The 19,305-nt window shown below is 40.1% G+C and overlaps 1 protein-coding gene across 4 annotated transcripts in view; it reads right to left on the bottom strand.

Moving 5' to 3' along the window:
• The window catches only part of CAMK4 (calcium/calmodulin dependent protein kinase IV), a 234,397-nt gene that overhangs the window by 99,594 nt on the left and 115,498 nt on the right, over window positions 1-19,305 (bottom strand). For 3 of the 4 annotated variants that reach the window (XM_020889513.2, XM_070462694.1, XM_070462693.1), the window contains exon 2: window positions 14,138-14,216. The exons of the other annotated variant lie outside the window; for it this stretch is intronic. In XM_020889513.2, coding sequence (XP_020745172.2) covers window positions 14,138-14,216 — 79 coding nt within the window. The remainder of the gene's footprint in view (window positions 1-14,137; window positions 14,217-19,305) is intronic. 4 annotated transcript variants of the gene reach the window in all.

Genomic DNA, 19,305 nt, shown 5'->3' with positions numbered 1-19,305 from the left:
ATAAATAGTGCTGCGATGAACATTGGGGTGCACGTGTCTCTTTCAGATCTGGTTTCCTCGGTGTGTATGCCCAGAAGTGGGATTGCTGGGTCATATGGCAGTTCTATTTCCAGCTTTTTAAGAAATCTCCACACTGTTTTCCATAGTGGCTGTACTAATTTGCATTCCCACCAACAGTGTAAGAGGGTTCCCTTTTCTCCACACCCTCTCCAGCATTTATTGCTTGTAGACTTTTGAATAGCAGCCATCCTGACTGGCATGTAATGGTACCTCATTGAGGTTTTGATTTGCATTTCTCTGATAATGAGTGATGTTGAGCATCTTTTCATGTGTTTGTTAGCTATCTGTATGTCTTCTTTGGAGAAATGTCTGTTTAGATCTTTGGCCCATTTTTTGATTGGGTCATTTATTTTTCTGGAATTGAGCTGCAGGAGTTGCTTGTATATTTTCGAGATTAATCCTTTGTCTGTTTCTTCATTTGCTATTATTTTCTCCCATTCTGAAGGCTGTCTTTTCACCTTGCTTATAGTTGTGCAAAAGTTTTTAAGTTTCATTAGGTCCCATTTGTTTATTTTTGCTTTTATTTCCAATATTCTGGGAGGTGGGTCATAGAGGATCTTGCTGTGATTTACATCAGAGAGTGTTTTGCCTATGTTCTCCTCTAGGAGTTTTATAGTTTCTGGTCTTACATTTAGATCTTTAATCCATTTTGAGTTTATTTTCGTCCTTCACCTTTATTTGAAGACTGGGATGAGAGCTGTACTACTTTACTTAAGCTCCATAGAAGCTTCAAGATCATTTCTCATGTTTATTAATTACTGCTGACCATCAGGGTAACACCTGGGTTACTACAGACCTGGGGATCAGCCAGATCCTACAGACATTCAAGTTCTAACAGAACTGGAACAAATTCGTTATTTCCCTTTTGTTCTTTTTGGTCATTTTCACAGCATCAAGGCAGTACTTTTCAAAGCACTTTACAAATTACTAAGGAAGCATGAAAACAGCAAAATTCAGTTCTCATTTTATATTGCTTTCAGTTGGACAGCAATGACTTGGTGGTACAATCCCCAAACCATTTGAAGTAAAGGGCAGAACACTGTGTGTTTTCAGAGGCCTGAATTCTCCCTTTGATCCTAAAACTAGGTGATCATCTACGAGACACAAAACTGAGAATTTAGATATTCAAGACGCTTATGACTTTGTAATCTGTCAAAGAACAAAAAACAAATAACTAAGACAAAAAGTGCTCCTGGAAATACTAGCATTTCAGTACCATCTTGGGGTTGAATACCTTTCTGAGGATAGCTTTGAGTAGGGGAACACCTGGATGCTCTTTAGCTCCTTGACAATCTCTCTAAGATAATTAAGACTTTCAGACACCCCAGTTAAAATTGTTCAAAAATGCTAAAAACTTCCTCTAAAAAGGAAAAGAACATGCTATAGACAAAAAAGACTTTTAAATGATCCTAAAAGTAACTTCATAAAGCTCCAGGGCTACAGTAAGAATGAGATCCTATAAATCTTAATGATTTAAGGTCTGTAGAAAAACTCCCGGTTGATTTTGCTCCACGGCGGTATTCTCTCTCATTGATAAAGCTGGATTTGCCTTCTTTGGAGAGGAATCATCTTAACATCTTAACCCAGAGCTTCATTTTTCTGAAGAGACCAGATGCTTCCAGAAATCAACAATGGAAGCATACCGGCTCAGTCCTTCTCAGAGTCTGTTTCTATGCAGTGATGTGTACGTCTTCTGTGCATCATCAGCGTGCTCTCCAGTCTCTTCTGGACTGAACGGCTCAGCTACAAAGCTCCACGCTGACTGACTGGGCAGATGTGCGTACATTCCACACTGCGGATCCAGCACCGCTCCCTCTCTTGCTAATAGTCCCCAGGATTGTCAGGTGCGCGGAATGCAGTAGAAAGGGCCTGTGATCCAACCACTGGGTGGTCCTGTCCTCCTCTGAGTGTCTGATTGTATTCCTGCCCACGGTGTGTGGATGTGCTCCACGGCCGTCTGCAGCCGCCACACCCTCGCCTCCCCCGTCCCGGGGTCAGCGCCGGCAGTGGCCGTGTGTGCCACTGCCCTTGCTCACGGAAGGGGCCACGCTCCACGGTGACAGCCGCCCTTGAGCCCAGAAGCCACTGTAGGAAGAGCAGGTGACAGAGAAGCAGCTCCAAGACAGAGCTGGATTTACACTGAATGGTTACCCTAGAGAAATTCTTTTAAGCTAAAAGAGACTCAAGCTGGAAAAAAAACTAAGATATTTTTGTCTAAAACTTTTAACTACTTTCCCCCCAGATACCCAGTTGGTACCAGATTCAGGAAGAATTTTAACTGTCGTAGAAAATAAAGGATGTTTAATTTCTTCTTTTATGCAGATATAAATATGGTAGGTAAATCATGACACTCATCCATATTCCCCTTCATAAAATGTCAAAATTTAAAAGATGAGGATAGCAAACTTGGATTCACTTTGATTTATCAATTAAAAAAGTCATTCACAGCCTATACTACTTCATTATTTTTGTCACACCTAGAAACTGATCATGACACCTAAATATGTCCTGATGCTATAATGGAAAAATAGTTCTAAACTGTCCTGATATCAAAATTTCAAAGAAAAATCCTCCCAGCGACAGCCTGGTATCCTGTGGGGCAAAAAGCATTGTAGATATACCTATCCATTTGATACATTTTTCAGATCTCTGGGATAGAGATAAGGTATGAGTAGCTTTAACTAAACGTACCCTGTGATACTGACACGTGGAACGGAGGGCAAACTGGAATTCCATACACACGGCCTCCGGCGGGACCACTGGCATCCTGTCTGCCATAAGAGAAGAGACCAACGGCGCCACACCCGCAGCCGGCAGCGGGACCGTCGTGTGGCCTGTGTACCACGAGACAAAGACAAAGGCAGCCACAGCCGCACGGTGCCCATTGCACACTCCATTACTTACCTCTCGTTTGTTAGTGGCGCTGCATACCGACACTCACTAACCTGAGGTTTCACAGCATTTAGAAAAGAAACATGCTGCTTGCTTTCTGTGTACACAGGAAGTCCTGTTTCGCAGAGTGACTTGATCTGCACTCAGCTTCTGTGTCTGTGTGTCAGTCAACAAAGGCTTTTTCATCCTTAATCAGATTAGCAAGGAGCAGTATCTAGTTTCAGTACCAGATCGGGGCCACGATCATTCCTTCCTTTTTTTTCTAGCCTTTTTTCTCTTTCAGGACATAGCTGGGATCAAAAAGAAAGGGCTCAGATTTAGGACTCCATGCTATTGAGTCTTTTGGTTTCCAGGGAAAATTCCCATGAAGCATTTTTTGCATTAACATATGAAAGGGGTTACTACAGACTGCTGAATAATTAAGTGTGGCTCCCATTTTTATTCTTTCCTGTCAAAATTGCTGAACTGGCATATGGTAATCTGAGAACACTTTCTTTAAAAACAAACTGTTGTAAGATAATTCAATACTGAAAATTATTTGTATTTCTTCTAACCAATATCTTATGCGCACAGTCATTCATTTCTTCTCTCTCAGCAGACTGACAGTCTGGAGTTCCAGAACTTGATCTCCTCTTAGCCGTTTTTCTCTCCTCTCTTCTTACATTGTCTGGATAGATGCAGCTTTGACCATTATTCAACCTTTACCACAAATAAATATAAAAGTCAAAACTTATTAGAATGTTTTTCATGGTTAGCACCAAGCTTACAGCCCTTCTCCTCCTCACTAAGTCAGGGATCCTGAGTGTGCCTGCAGGCTCATCTGCTTCTCCGGGCTCTTCCAGCTTTCCCGGCCTTCCTGGCCGTGGCCCATCCACTCCCCAGCTCTCCTTCCTGGAGCTCACACGCAGGGACCCCTGAGCTCCCAGCTCTCCTTCCCGGAGCTCACACGGCAGGGACCCTGAGTGTGCCTACAGGCTCATCTGCTTCTCCGGGCTCTTCCAGCTTTCCCGGCCTTCCTGGCCGTGGCCCATCCACTCCCCAGCTCTCCTTCCCGGAGCTCACACGGCAGGGACCCTGAGTGTGCCTGCAGGCTCATCTGCTTCTCCGGGCTCTTCCAGCTTTCCCGGCCTTCCTGGCCGTGGCCCATCCACTCCCCAGCTCTCCTTCCCGGAGCTCACACGGCAGGGGCCCTGAGTGTGCCTGCAGGCTCATCCTGCCTCTCCTTTCCCGCTGTGGCTCGTCCGCTCTGCTCCCCAGCTCTCCGTCCTGGAGTTCCTCTCAGCCTCTCTGCACCTCTCCTCTGCTTACCAGACCTTCCGCACTCTGATGAAGGTCTCTGATGAAGCCCTGTCTCTATCTTCTGCTAGGGAATGGTGACATAAGCTCCCTCTCTAAGATTTCCTCTAGTTCGGGCTAGTCACTCCTGCTGCTGCTCCACAGACTTCATATAAAGGGTGAAGACCACTTTAGATCCAACCACTCACCACTTATAAAAGTACTAGAGGGTTTAATGTGATAACCTGAGTAGATGGTATAAGTGCACAATATGTTTCTTTGGGATAACAGCACACAGACCAGGACTGGTATATTCAGTATCTCCCCTTCTCCGCCTCTTTCTTTCTCCTTACTCCCCTGGGGCTTCCCTGGTGGCTAAGAGAGTAAAGAATCTGCCTTCAATGCAGGAGACCTGGGTTCAGCCTCTGGGTCGGGAAGATTCCCAGAAGAAGGGAATGGCTACCCACTGCAGTATTCTTGTTTCGAGAAGTCAATGGACAGAGAAGCCTAGTGGGCTACAGTCCATGGGGTTGCAGAGAGTCGGGCACGCCTGAGTGGCGAACACTTGCGCTCTATGCCCCCAGCTCTTCGCGGTCAATTACGGCAGCTGTTCCGCGAGCTGCGGCATTAGTACACACACTCCCCTTGCACCAGCTTGCCTCTAAATTATGGTGCTATTTTTTAAAAAGCAACAAAATGCCTGTGAAAGATCAATATAATGAGAAGATAGATAAGTGAGCTGAATTGTGATGGATTCCAGCAGTGTTTCTATCAAAAAAAAAAAAAAAAAATCAAACTAGAATGACTAAGTTTCTCTAAGAACATCCAGACTTCCAAGCGGATCTCTGAATGGTAGAGCATACAAATCAGGCCAAGATTAACATTCTACCCAGTTATCTCTCTTCTCTTGTAGACATATACTTGTCACAAACTCAATAGAAATATCCCTGTTCTTATTCCAGGCTACCTAGCTTAATAGCAATAGCCCCTATGAAAATCAATAGGTTCCAACAGACAGAACGCTTGATGTTTCACTTCACTTGACACAGCTTGTTATCTGTAAGCTACTTTCCTTAATGTGTTCTGAGACCTCAATTGGGCCCAAAAAGTCTATTTGAGCTAGTGATTTATCACTGTCCTCTCCATCACAGACCAAGGGCGACCTTAACTGCACTTCTAGAGCCTACCTATGAGTGGTTCAAAGTAGCTACGTTTAAAGTATTAGCAAAGTTTAATAGATGCATATCTTTAACCCAGATTAACCTAGCCATCATTCTTACCTATGTCACAGAAATTGAGAGCAAATGGCCTATGGTCAGTTTTCCATGTTCCCAAAGGTTAGACAAAAAGAGATAAGAGCAGGTAACCTCCAGTTTACTGAGTGGAATCAATAGCATTACTTCCATTTCAGAACTGAAGAAGCTGAAGACTCCTCTAATGGAGATGTCCTAGAGATCCAACTACTGAGAGTTTGAGGCAGGCCTGCGTGCTTTCTGCAATTCAGTCTAGAGCAACCTTTTAAAGTCTGCTGCGGCAGCACAGTTACAGGCTCCAAGATCTAACTCGTAAGGATATCAGGGAAAAGGAATACGAGTTAAAGACTAACTCACAGAATGATCAGCAAAGCACAATGTGTAGCTCTTCAATCAACTGAGAAGAGATTAAAAGCCTCTTTTAGCCTTTGGGCATTTAATGAAAATTTTGTAAAAGTTAGAAACATTACCAAATGAATGTTAAATTATTTAAGAAAAGCTTTTCCAGTAATCTATAGGTAACTTTATATTATAATAACTAAAATATGACAACATTTAGACCCAGAAAATGTTCCTCACTACAGATCAAGAGACCAACATCAAGAATCAGAATAAAACAGGAGGGTTGAATCTAGGAATCATGGGCATCCAAGATTTAAGTATGGGGTCATATGACCGGAAATCTTTAGTTTCACAATAAATTTTATCGATAATAGTAAAATAGGGGGTGGATGAATCGAGAGGTCAAGACTGATATATTTACATTATTGATACTATGTATAAAAGAGAGAAATAATGAGAACCTACTGCATAGCTCAGGAAACCCTGCTCAGTACTCTGGTGACCTAAAGGTGAAGGAAATCGGAAAACACGGGGTATATGTATATGTATAGTGGACTCACTTTACTGTGCAGCAGAAGCTAACACAACATTGTAAAGCAACTATACGCCAATAAAAATTAATTTTAAAAAGATACATATCCATTTTCAGCAGATTATTTTAAAAGGACTCCCAAAATGATATAATCTATTCATACAGCAGTATACAACATATATGGTGGCTCACTGCTTAGTTTTCAATAAAGCTAATGAAAACATTAGAATTACACAGAATAAGATAGCACTCAGTTCAGTTCAGTTCAGTTCAGTCACTCAGTCGTGTCTGACTCTGCAACCCCATGAATCGCAGCATGCCAGGCCTCCCTGTCCATCACCAACTCCACGGAGTCCACTCAAACTCATGTCCATCGAGTCGGTGATGCCATCCAGCCATCTCATCCTCTGCTGTCCCCTTCTCCTCCTGCCCTCAATCTTTCCCAGCATCAGGGTCTTTTCCAATGAGTCAGCTCTTCCCATCAGATGGCCAAAGTACTGGAGTTTCAGCTTCAGCATCAGTCCTTCCAATGAACACCCAGGACTGATCTCCTTTAGGATGGACTGGTTGGATCTCCTTGCAGTCCAAGGGACTCTCAAGAGTCTTCTCCAACACCACAGTTCAAAAGCATTAATTCTTCGGTGCTCAGCTTTCTTCACAGTCCAACTCTCACATCCATACGTGACCACTGGAAAAACCACAGCCTTGACTGGACAGATTTTGTTGGCAAATAATGTCTCTGCTTTTTAATATGCTATCTAGGTTGGTCATAACTTTCCTTCCAAGGAGTAAGCATCTTTTAATTTCATGGCTGCAATCACCACCTGCAGTGATTTTGGAGCCCAAAAAGTAAATAAAGTCAGCCACTGTTTCCACTGTTTCCCCATCTATTTCCCATGAAGTGATGGGACCAGATGCCATATTGTAATATAAAATATCTGTGTGGTTATTGTTGTTGTTCAGTTTCTAAGTTGTGTCTGACTCTTTGTGACCCCACCTATTACAATTAATAATAAGAAAAATGTTCACCATTTATTATATGCTCCCTAGGTACTGAGAAATATTTTACATAAATTATCTCTTTGTACAAGTTGTTAGTAAAATGCCATGAACTAAATGTTCTTAAACCCATTTCACAGATGAAGAAACTAACATTAAGAGATGTACACATCTGCTGTAAAGTCATCCAGATAGTGATGGTGGAAGTAATCCTGAACTTAGGCTGCTTGGCTCCACAGTCCATGATCTTACCCCACAACTAAGCCGTTCCTATGGAGAGTCAGGAGACTGAGATGGGCTCTCAGACTCATAATGTCTGAATCTACACACTGAGACTAACCTTAGATTCCATACTGGGTATTTACAGAACAATTTTACAGTAAACGGAATGCAGTCTTTTTTAAGGGTTGAGCCACATAGCTATAAATGTCATCAGGATTTCAGAGTTCAAATATTTATCTCCAAAACTCCAGAGACATTATAAATGGTTGATGATCATAATTTTCTTAAATCTCAACCAGTTCCTGAACATGAGTCATATTGATACAGCTGAAGTGTGATTATTTACACACACCCCAAGGTTTGTACTCTTAGGAAAACAGATGTTTATGACTTGTTCCTCTATTATCCCAAAATTCTTCAAAGGTTGTGATTCCATTTAACTCAGCAAAAGTCAGTCCAGACTGAAGGTTCCATCTGCTTAATCTGTTCAAATTTTGACACTTTCTTGAATCTATTTTTTCCTTCTACACAGTTTTAAGTTCAGCATTTTCAAAAGTCTTGTAATACCAACAGAATGTCCTGTCAGAATCCTTTAATATCCCAAAGTTGTTCACCTGAGGACATAGCTTATGAAAATCTTTCTCCTCTATTTCAATTTCCTCTAAATATCAGGTGAAATGGAGATGACAAAAGGCTCATGAGTGAAAGCAAATGGCAAGACTTGTTTCCTTTACCCTGGACTTGCTTTACAAAGTCTGCAGTTCCCCTGATATTAGTCCTTACATGCAAGGTAGCGAGTTACTAATGGGCAGCAGAGATGGCACTGGCCGTGAACCTGTGTTTCAAAATAAAAAGTTACAAAATGAGATACTCTTCCCAGGAGGAGAGCAGGCATGCCACTTCAAGTGACTTGATGACTTCTTTGGTCCAAGGATCTCTAATACTATTTTGAAAAAAATTTCTAAATAAAACACCTATAGGAGTGGGTTGCTACTTCCTTCTCCAGTGGCTCTTCCCGACCCAGGGGCTGAGCCTGGTCTCCTGTGTTGCAGGCAGTTTGTTTTTTTTTTTTTACCGTTTGAGCCACCGGGGGAAGTCCAAACAACCCAAAGAGCCCTCAGCTCATTCTCCTCCTTGTTCACGCTCACTGCTGTCGAAGCTTTATCCTCATCAACAGTGCAGTGAGATAAATGGGTCTCGCTTCTGGAGGAGCTCAGGAGTTTCAGTACAGTAAAACTTTGGCTCAACTATTAATACCATTTTCTGTTTTCTGGCACTTCAATACCTCTGTAATAGAGTCACTGTTGCTTATCACAACATTTAGAAACTGTAAGATCTTGAAACACTTTCTGAATGGCCAAAGAAAAGTTAAAGTGAACAAGATTTCAATGGTAAAGTATGTTTTAAAACAAATTTTTTGTTAGGAGAATTTTTTCATACACTAAAATTTTGAAATACCAGCATGAACATTAGTATATTGTCCTAATTAGTAACTACTGATTTCTGTCATATTTTCTTTCTCTCTCCCCTTATGTGCACACACATACACACATTTTTTGGTTGAGAATTATTTGAAACTAAGTTGCAGACATTAATAATGTTGGTCATTATTCTAAATCTAGAAATGAAAGTTATCTATAAAGAACATGGTATTATATCCATATATTCATTGACAACAATAAGCCTTTGACTGTGTGGATCACAACAAACTGTGGAAAGTTCTTAAAGAGATGGGAATACCAGACCACCTTACTTGCCTCCTGAGAAACCTGTATGCAACAGTTAGGTCAGGAAGCAACAGTTAGAAGCAGACACGGAACAGTGAACTGGTTCCAAATCGGGAAAGGAGCACGTCAAGGCTGTATGTTGTCACCCTGCTCATTTAACTTCTATGCAGACTGCCTGGTGGCAGGATCGCCCTGGTGGCTCAGATGGCAAAAGCATTTGTCTACAAGGCCGGAGACCTGGGTTTGATCCCTGGGTCCAGACGATCCCCCTGGAGAAGATAACGGCAACCCACCCCAGTACTCTTGCCTGAAAAATCCCACGGATGGATGGAGGAGCCTGGTAGGCTACAGTCCATGGAGTCGCAAAGAGTCAGACACGACTGACTTCACTTTCACTTTTCACTTTTTATGCAGACTACATCATGTGAAATGCCAGGTTAGATGAAGTACAAGCTGGAATCAAGATTTCTCCTGGCTGGAATGAATGCCAGGAGAAATATCAGTAACCTCAGATATGCAGATGAGACCATCCTAATGGCAGAAAGCAAAGAGAAATTAAAGAGCTTCTTGATGAGGGTGAAACAGGAGAGTGAAAAAGCTGGTTTAGAACTCAATATTCAAAAAACGAAGATCATGGCATCTGGTCCCATCACTTCATGACAAATAGATAGGGAATAAATGAAAACACTGACAGATTTTATTTTCTTGGGGCCAAAATCACTGCAGACTGTGACTGCAGCTATGAAGCAAGCCATAACGCTTGCTCCTTGGAAGAAAAGCTATGACAAATCTCAGACAGCATATTAAAAAGCAGAGATGTCACTTTGCCAACAAAGGTCCATATAGTCAAAGCTATGGTTTTTCCATTAGTCATGTACAGATGTCAGAGTTGGACCATAAAGACAAGCTGAGTACTGAAGAACTGATGCTTTTGAATTATAGTGCTGGAGAAGACTCTTGAGAGTCTTAAGACAGCAAGGAGATTGAACTGGCCCATTCTAAAGGAAATCAACCCCGAATATTCACTGAAACGACTAATGCTGAAGCTCCAATACTTTGGCAACCTGATGTGAAGAGCTGACTCATAGGAAAAGACCCTGATGCTGGGAAAGATTGAGGGCAGAAAAAGGGGGTGGGAGAGAATGAGATGGCTGGATAGCATCATCGATTCAATGGACACGAGGTCTGTGCAAACTCCGAGAGATAGTGAAGGACAAGGAAGCCTGGCGTGCTACAGTTCATGGGATTGCAAAGAGTCAGACATTATTGAGTGGCTGAATAACATAAAATATATGGTAATTTAAAATATTTTTGTTATAATTACTGTTTATTTCCTGCAATAATGTTTTATTAGCCAAAATACCCAACTATCTGAATGTTACAATTTACTTTATGTTTATTATAATATCAACTCTGTCCTGTGCCTATCCACTGATGGAATATGGATTTATTCGTGAGACCAGATGCTTTAGTCTGACTTCTGATGGATTAATTAGAGTCTTTGTCTTTTACCCAGACATATGAGTTCTTAATGGGTTGGCAATGATAATCAGGGTGTTTTATAGGGGGAATAAGTCCCTTACTGCCAATATAAACTAAATCCTTCCTAATTAAGCTATGAGAAAGTAACATAATATTGCCACAAAATGAAATTTGGGTAAACTGTCCTGAAAATCTCTTTAACAGATCCCAGGAAAGAGTATTATTATTATCAAATAATTAACTTGTTGAATAAATAGGAAAGTTTTCTTGGACTTAAAAACATTTATATATGAATCTGATCACCTATAAAATGGATGGGTTTTATGTTCATTAGCTTCTTCATTGTGACAAAAATTTTATTCAACTTCAGATAGATTATTGAATGGAATATTTTGAAATTCACCTTAGAGGTCCTATTTTATAGATAGTATTCTGGGTGAAATTGTATCCCTCTCCAAAATACGTTGAACTCCTAACCCCTAGTCCTTAAAAATGAGGCTTTAGGAATGAGTTTCTGTAAATATGAGTAGTTAGTTTAAGATGAGCTCATATTGGAGTAGGGTAGGCCCCTAATCCAACAGAACTGATGTCTTTATAAGAAGGAAATTTGAACACAGACATGCAGAGAGGGACGATGGTAGGAAAACATGCAAGAAGACCGCCACGTGATGAAAACAGAGATGAGACAGGTGCAACGGCCCACCAAGGAGCATCCAGCACCGCTGACTGTCCCCAGAAGCCAGGAGAGAGGCTCCCTCAGTGCCCGCAGAAGGAACCAACCCTGCTATCCCACTGATTTCAGAATTCTAGAACTCAAAGCTGGAAAAAAATTTTAATTGTTTTAAGCCATCCAGTTTATGGTAGTTTATTGTATCAAACCTAAGAATTCTCATAGATAGTTGAGAAGTGATTGATAGATAGATAGATAGATAGATAGATGTAGATAATCTTTCAAATCTCTTAAATTCAGGGCTGGTCATAAATGAGGACCCAAGGAATTATCCGGTGAAGTAATATAGTAGCCCCAAAGTTGTCAGTTGAACCACATAACTGTCATTTTTACAGGTCAAGATGAAATTTTATGTGGCTCAATCTAATAAATAGATTTCATAAATGGTTCAAGTTTTCTGAACCCCACTTTCCCCCTCAAGAGCAGATCACAAACTGAACTTGCTAGAATACGTCACTTCCCCTGCATTGCTTCCCCTCTATAAACAGATTCTTAGGCTTTGCTCATCTCTTTTGGGGAAGGAAGTTCTGTCTTCGTGACCGTATAGAATTAAACACTGGAGGAAACTGCTCTTTGGGGTTTTGCCTCCTATTCCTCTCGCTGACACATCTCTGGGCAAGGCTGATTCCGGGAGACAATGCTGGGAGTCCAGCTAGCTCATGTTCAAGGCGCAGACTTCTCCGGGGATTTCTATCATTCCATCCGGCACATCAATAACTGTCTGACAACCTCTGCCTCACAGCGACGCTCTGCAGCGCCCTCTGACACTCGCTTCTCATCCATATCTTCTTCCTGCCTGTCTTCTGAGGAAGATGCTTCCACGACAGAGGTGGAGAAGAGTAGACAGGCAGGGCAAATCTGAGCTTTACTTTCCCAGTGAATGAGAGTCATGAACCTACCAAATGTCTTCACTTATCACTTATTCCAATTCATCCAAAGATCTTTGACATAAGCAAATACTGTCTAAATCAACCCTCTGTCCTTGAAAATTCTGAGCATTCACAAGTCATTTCTGAATACTTATTTTCCTAGACGTTTATATAGCTAGTGCCTTTTAAAGTTTCCTAAACTATGAAAATAAAATAACCACACACACATTTTACTGACAATTTTTTAACCATTAAGAAAAGATACAACCAAGTCCGAAAACATCTCTTGTGTGACCACTGCTAAAGCATGCTAAATAATTTTCATAAAAGTAGATGTTTAACATGAGTTTGAGCAAGCTCCAGGAGTTGGTGATGAGCAGGGAGGCCTGGCATGCTGCAGTCCATGGGCCACAAACAGTCAGACATGACTGAGTGACAGAACTGAACTGAACTGAGATGTTTAATAGAAAATTCTCTTTCATAAAATTTTAATACTCCTAGTTCAAATACATTTTATGACTATAAGAAATTGATTTAAGAGAAAATTTCAAATCTTACTGAGGAAAAGATCCCTCTGCATTCTGGAATCATTGCCTACAGCAATGGGAAATTCAGAAGAAAGAGCTTATTAGGAGCAACTGCCATTTAAACTACTACCTTCCTCAGTTACACTGCTCTTGTTAGTTGAATGGCCTTAAATTCTAACAGATTGTTTCAAAATGTCATTCTGCTTCCATTTGACTGAATACCTTGTGCCATTATTATCTTACTCATTACATGAGAGTCTAAAATTTCCCTGTGCCAGACAATACATCAACAGCTGCTGATATTAAGTTGCCTTTATGAAAAAAAACCTTGGCCTCAAAGAGGTATTATTTGATTTCAAAAGTTATGATATGTCTCTTCTCAGCATATGTTACAGCTGGGTTTTCAGAAGTATAATATTTCACATATTTGCTCACATAAAGTTTGACAAAGGAAGGACTCACTATAAAAGAATGGACTGTCTTTTGCGGTTTTATAGGGGACTTTACCCAAGGACAGAAAGTATAAGTGGGCATTGCAATGACAAACCCTCCCTGAGGCACCAGGAGCAGACACGCCAGCATCACAGACTGGTATTTGAATTTTGACCTCTCACCTTAGCATTTCCTACTTACTGGAGATGAACCTAAGTAACCTTTGCCCCCTCAGCTCTACAAGTAAGGGGAAAAAAACCAAAAACCAATACGATAACAAAATCCTTCCTTCTTATTCGAATATAAACTTTTTAGATGAGCAGATTAAGTCCCAGATACATTAGCATTTGTCTGATTGCAGTTTACTGAAGCAAAAGCACCATCTGAAAATCAAGTTAGAAGCTGATGACTTCTTTAACAAATGCTTCTGTTTAGGTGTTTTTAAATAGCAAGCTTTTCTAGTACATTAAGTGATACATTAAGTGATTGGAGATTAAATATATATCTCTGAAAACATGACAGGTATACAAAGCAAAGTTTACCTGGAAACTCTAAATCTTTTTCCATTTCCTACTTCTCTCCCCCACAGCCATATCTAACTTGGGATCCAGCTGCTTTCAAAGAATCATAGTTTCCATCAGAAAACAACTCATCTGGCTGTCCTTTCACAAACATGATCCAAGCGGGGGAGCTGCACACCTCAGTTCTCTGGCCCTTTGTCCTCTGGATCAGGGCTCCTGGCTTCTCAGGCCACGCATCCCTTAGAGACACTATTATATAATGAAATAAACTTACTGTTTTCTTTAACACTTTGAGAGCATAAGGCTTCTGGGTCCCCTTCTGTTTGCATCTGTACACAATGGATGTAGCACCCCTTGAGGGGGAAAAAAAGACAAAAAGAAAATGTTATGCTCTCGGTAAGAAATCAAGGGGAAAGCTTGAAAATAAGTATCTCTTGCAGTTACCCTCATAACTGACAAATGCTTTACATTCTACTACAGGACTCGACAAACTTGAGAGGACTTTTTCTGTATAATTAAGGATACTGTGCTCAATCTTCCTGTTTGCTTTTCTACGTCTAGTCCATCTCTGTACAAGTGATCTGCTGCACTTAGTCATGTCTGGAGCAAACCGGCTCCTCAGGTAGACACAGATTTTGCAGGATCTCTACCCAATCTCACAGCCGGTGACCCTTCCTGAAGGCAGGCACCTGGATGGAGTACAACGAGGTCAGGACTTCAGGGGGAGGCCTAAGCCCAGCACTAGGCCGTAAAGGTCAGGGAAGCCTCCGCTACTTGGCAAGGGTGCTTGGGGACCTTTGAGAATTTAGACTACTTCACTGGTGTCAGGAAGCATTAAACAGGAGGCTTCCTGTGTGCTTTGGATCTGTCAGGAATCCTCTGGTCCTTATTAATTCCTGAATATTCAGGAATTAAGAGGAGAGGCACGCCTTTCCCAGGGCTGAGGAATCCAGGCATGTCCTTCGTTAGTTTTTCAATACGGTGATAAGTACCCTCTTCCTTTTTATGAACCATATGGTAAAAGTGATTGTTTACGACTCTCTCTCTTTGATAAGGATCAACTTATGTTTTGTAAGTCTGGAATTTTAATCTTTATCTTTGCTGAGAATAACTACCTTGTAAGACAGTATATATGCCCACACCATGTTGATTAAAACACCTTTGCTCCATCAGAGCTTGGGTCCCCGTGTCTTTCTTTCTTTCTTTCTCTTCCTCTCTTTCTCTTTATCTCTCTATTTCTGGCTGATTCCCTGGAACGCGAAAGCCGGCTGCGTAACCCAGGGAATATTAGCCTCTTTCCTTCTTTCACTTTCTCATCGTCAACTCTGGACTTCCAATCCATTAAAGGACCAACAACTGGTGCCCTGCTATTCTCCCAAAACCAGTATTAGCCCTATAGAGATACTGGTTCCTTTGTTTTGGTGAATACTGTTACCACTTACACATGCACTAGCAAAATTGGTTATGTGAAATGTCCAGGAGAAAATACTATTGAAATGGTTAAAGATATACAGAGAAAAAGCAGATTAATCCCTCTGTAGAAAATTTGAAGACGTACAGAAAATTTTTACCTGTAAAGGAGAATGGTAAGAAGAGACTCAATAACTATCTTTATCTATGTGATACGCGTGCGAAGTCACTAAAAAAGAACATTAAAAAGCAGGGCACTGTGGTCCTGCTGCACCCTGTCCAGTCACGAGAGCAGAACAAGACAGAGACAAAAGGACACCACACAGGTTCAAGGACAACCTTAGAGAGAGAACTTCAGCTAAATCTCAAAATAAGATCAGTTGAAGCAAACTCGTCAGACTTTGAAGATTAGGCCAAAGGACTAAGGAAGGTAGTCCTAAAGAATGTATCTTATGATACATTTACTCTAATGGTTCTGAAATTCTAAGAACAAAAGAAATTTACAAATCAAACATATTCCTAGCTACCTTTGCACATTAAATTTTTAACAGAGCCTCGAAGCGTCAGGAATTGGTGATGTAAATGTTAATTAGGTAAGAACAATTCCAACGCACTTAAAAACTTGGGGGGAAGACATAACACACACACAAAGAAATAGAGTTGCAATGGAATAAATGAAGGTAAATATAAAATTCTACTTTATTTTTAATTGCTCTAAATGATATCTATGTAAAGCAGAAACACTAACAACTCACTGTGTTTACAGTATATGTAGAAGAAAGAGGTATGACAACATAGCACAAAGAGTAGGGGAAGAACGTGAGAAAATACTGCTGAATCCTTATATACCACAAGTTAAGTAGTGTGCCTTTTCTTATAGTAGACTCTGATTAATTAAAGATGTATATTATACAACCCAGGGCAATGAATGAAATAAAAATTAAAATTTTTATAAAACAAAATAAAATTTTTAAAATTAAAAAGAAGTCAGTAAGGAAGCTAAAATGGAATCAGTAATGAAGTACTTGGGGGACAAAACAAAAGAAGAGATTAAAAACAAAACAACTTACAATATGGTATATTTTAGTCCAATCATATAAATATTACATCAAATGTGAACTTTATAAGCATATCAATTAAAAAACAAAGATCATCAGTCACATGCTAAAACAGACTGCACTTAATCTTCAGCCTCAATTTGTAGCCATGATCCGAACAGATAATTCCATGTTGTTTTAGGGAAATTTTGTTTATGCTGAAAATCTACCTCTCTAGGGTACCTTCCACAATTTTGGACATGTATAAACTCCTTCAGTCAGTGATTTGCTTCTAATGAACAACTTATTACTTCAGGTTCAAAAAACAAGACCATCATATTACATGAAAAAACCAAGACCAAACTCTACATTGTTTATAATGAACCCATTTGAAATATAAAGTGTAAAAAGGTTAAAAGTAAAATGATAGAAAAGAGATACTATGCAAACACTAAACAAAGCAGGGGTAACTCCATTAATATCATGCCAACCAGACTTCAGAATAAAGACAGAGATGAACATGGCTTAATTATAATGTTAAGAGGGCAATTCCCCCAAAGGACATTACAAAGGTAAGAGCTTATGCACCTAACAACAGTACTTCAAAATACAGGGAGCAAAAACTGATAAAACTGAAAGGAGAAATAGACAACTCCCCAAATACAGTTGGAGACATCATTACACTTTCTCAGCAGTTAATAGGGAAAGCAGGAAAATCACCACCAAAGACATGGAGGATACGAACATTATCAACCAAACTAAGCCAAATGACTTTTAGAGAACACTATGCAAAACAACAGAATATACCTTCTTTCTGAAGTTAAAACAGTCACAGCCTCTATTTCCTGACTTAGTATAAAGAGAGTGGTATTGAAGGAAGAATAGACTTGTAGATAAGTGGAATGGAAAAAAGAATCCAGAAAGTTTTACATATACATGTCTAATTGGTTTCTGACAAAGGTAAACAGGCAATTTAGTGGAGAAAGGTAAATAGGCAATTCAGTAGAGAAAGTTACAGTCCCTCCAACAATAAATAGTGCTGGAATAACTGGATACATATATGCAAAAAACAAAGGCAAAACAAAAAGCCTTTATCCAAGCACCACTCTACCAAAAAATTACTCAATGGATCATAAGTACAAGTGCAAAACCACTTGTACTTAATTGTACATAATTCTGAAAAAAAAAAAGAAGAAGAAATATTTCTGACCTTTAGTTAGGAAATGATTTCTTACACACACAACCAAAAGTGTGTGCTAAGTCACTTCAGTTATGTCCGACTCTTTGCGACCTCATGGACTGTAGCCCAGCAGGCTCCTCAACTGTCCATGGGATTCTCCAGGCAAGAATACTGGAGTGGGTTGCCATTCCCTTCTCCAGGGGATCTTCCCAACCCAGAGATTGAACCCAAGTCTCTTGTCTCCTGCATAGGCAGGCAGGTTCTTTACCACTAGCACCACCTGGGAAACTCACAACCAAAAGCACAGTAATTGAAAGAACAAATAAACTGGACTTCATTTATCTTAAGAAAGCTTGCCTTTTGAAAGCCACTGACAGTGAGAAATTTTTTATAATCATATATCTGATAAAGGACTTGTCTCTAGAATTAGAAACTAAGTCCAATAATAAGAAAATAATGCATTTTTAAGATGGGCCAGAGACTGGAATATATACCTCATCAAAGAAAATATATGAATGGCAAAAAGCACAAAGAAAGATGCTCAACACCATTAGACATCAGGGAAATGTAAATTAAAACCACAAAGAGATACAACTACACTCTTCCTGGAACACCTAAGAAAAGAGAGAGTATCATGGCTGGCAAGGATGCAGAGCAACTGGACTCATACACTGCTGAAGAAATGAGAAATGATACAGCCACTTTGGAAAACAGCTTGGCAGTTTCTTATAAAATTAAGAATACCATATGACTGAAAGCTATGTTCGTTCACAAACTTGAACATGAATCTTTATAGCAGCTTATTATTAATCAGGAAACACTGCAAATAACTCCCATATCCCTCAGCTGAGAAATGAGTAGAATATTATCCATAAATAAAAAGAGAAATGAGTAGAATATTATCCATAAATAAAAAGAAATGAACAAGAATCAGACAACAACATGGATGATTATCTAATATAGCATCCTAAGTGAAAGAAGCCAGGGTCAAAAGGATATAAACTGCATGACTCCACTTAACATAAAGGGAAGTGATTTGCAAACACTGAAGAAAATGAAAACCTAATTTTAATTTTATATAACTGCAAAATTAATATTCTCTTGAGAAACCTGTATGCAGGTCAGAAAAGTTAGAACTGGACATGGAAAAACAGACTGGTTCCAAATAGGAAAAGGAGTACATCAAGGCTATATTTTGTCACCCTGCTTATTTAACTTATATGCAGAGTACATCATGAGAAACGTTGGGCTAGATGAAGCACAAGCTGGAATCAAGATTGCCGGGAGAAATAGCAGTAACCTCAGATATGCAGATGACAACATCCTTATAGAAGAAAGTGAAGAAGAATTAAAGAGCCTCTTGATGAAAATGAAAGAGGAGAGTGAAAAAGTTGGCTTAAAGCTCAACATTCAGAAAACTAAGATCATGGCATCCGGTCCCATCACTTCATGGGAAATAGATGGGGAAACAGTGGAAACAGTGTCAGACTTTGTTTTTTGGGCTCCAAAATCACTGCACATGGTGATTGCAGCCATGAAACTAAAAGATGCTTACTCCTTGAAAGGAAAGTTATGACCAACCTAGACAGCATATTGAAAAGCAGAGACATTTCTTTGCCAACAAATGTCCATGTCCATCTAGTCAAGGCTATGATTTTTCCAGTAGTCATGTATGGATGTGAGAGTTGGGCTATAAAGAAAGCTGAGCGCCGAAGAATTGATGCTTTTGAACTGTGGTGTTGGAGAAGACTCTTGAGAGTCCCTTGGACTGCAAGGAGATCCAACCAGTCCATCCTAAAGGATATCAGTCCTGGG

The sequence above is a fragment of the Odocoileus virginianus genome, unplaced genomic scaffold (genome assembly GCF_023699985.2).
Source record: "Odocoileus virginianus isolate 20LAN1187 ecotype Illinois unplaced genomic scaffold, Ovbor_1.2 Unplaced_Scaffold_8, whole genome shotgun sequence".
NCBI classification, from domain to species: domain Eukaryota; kingdom Metazoa; phylum Chordata; class Mammalia; order Artiodactyla; family Cervidae; genus Odocoileus; species Odocoileus virginianus.
Note: the sequence above shows the minus strand (reverse complement) of the source record. Positions and strands in the feature narration are given on the sequence as shown.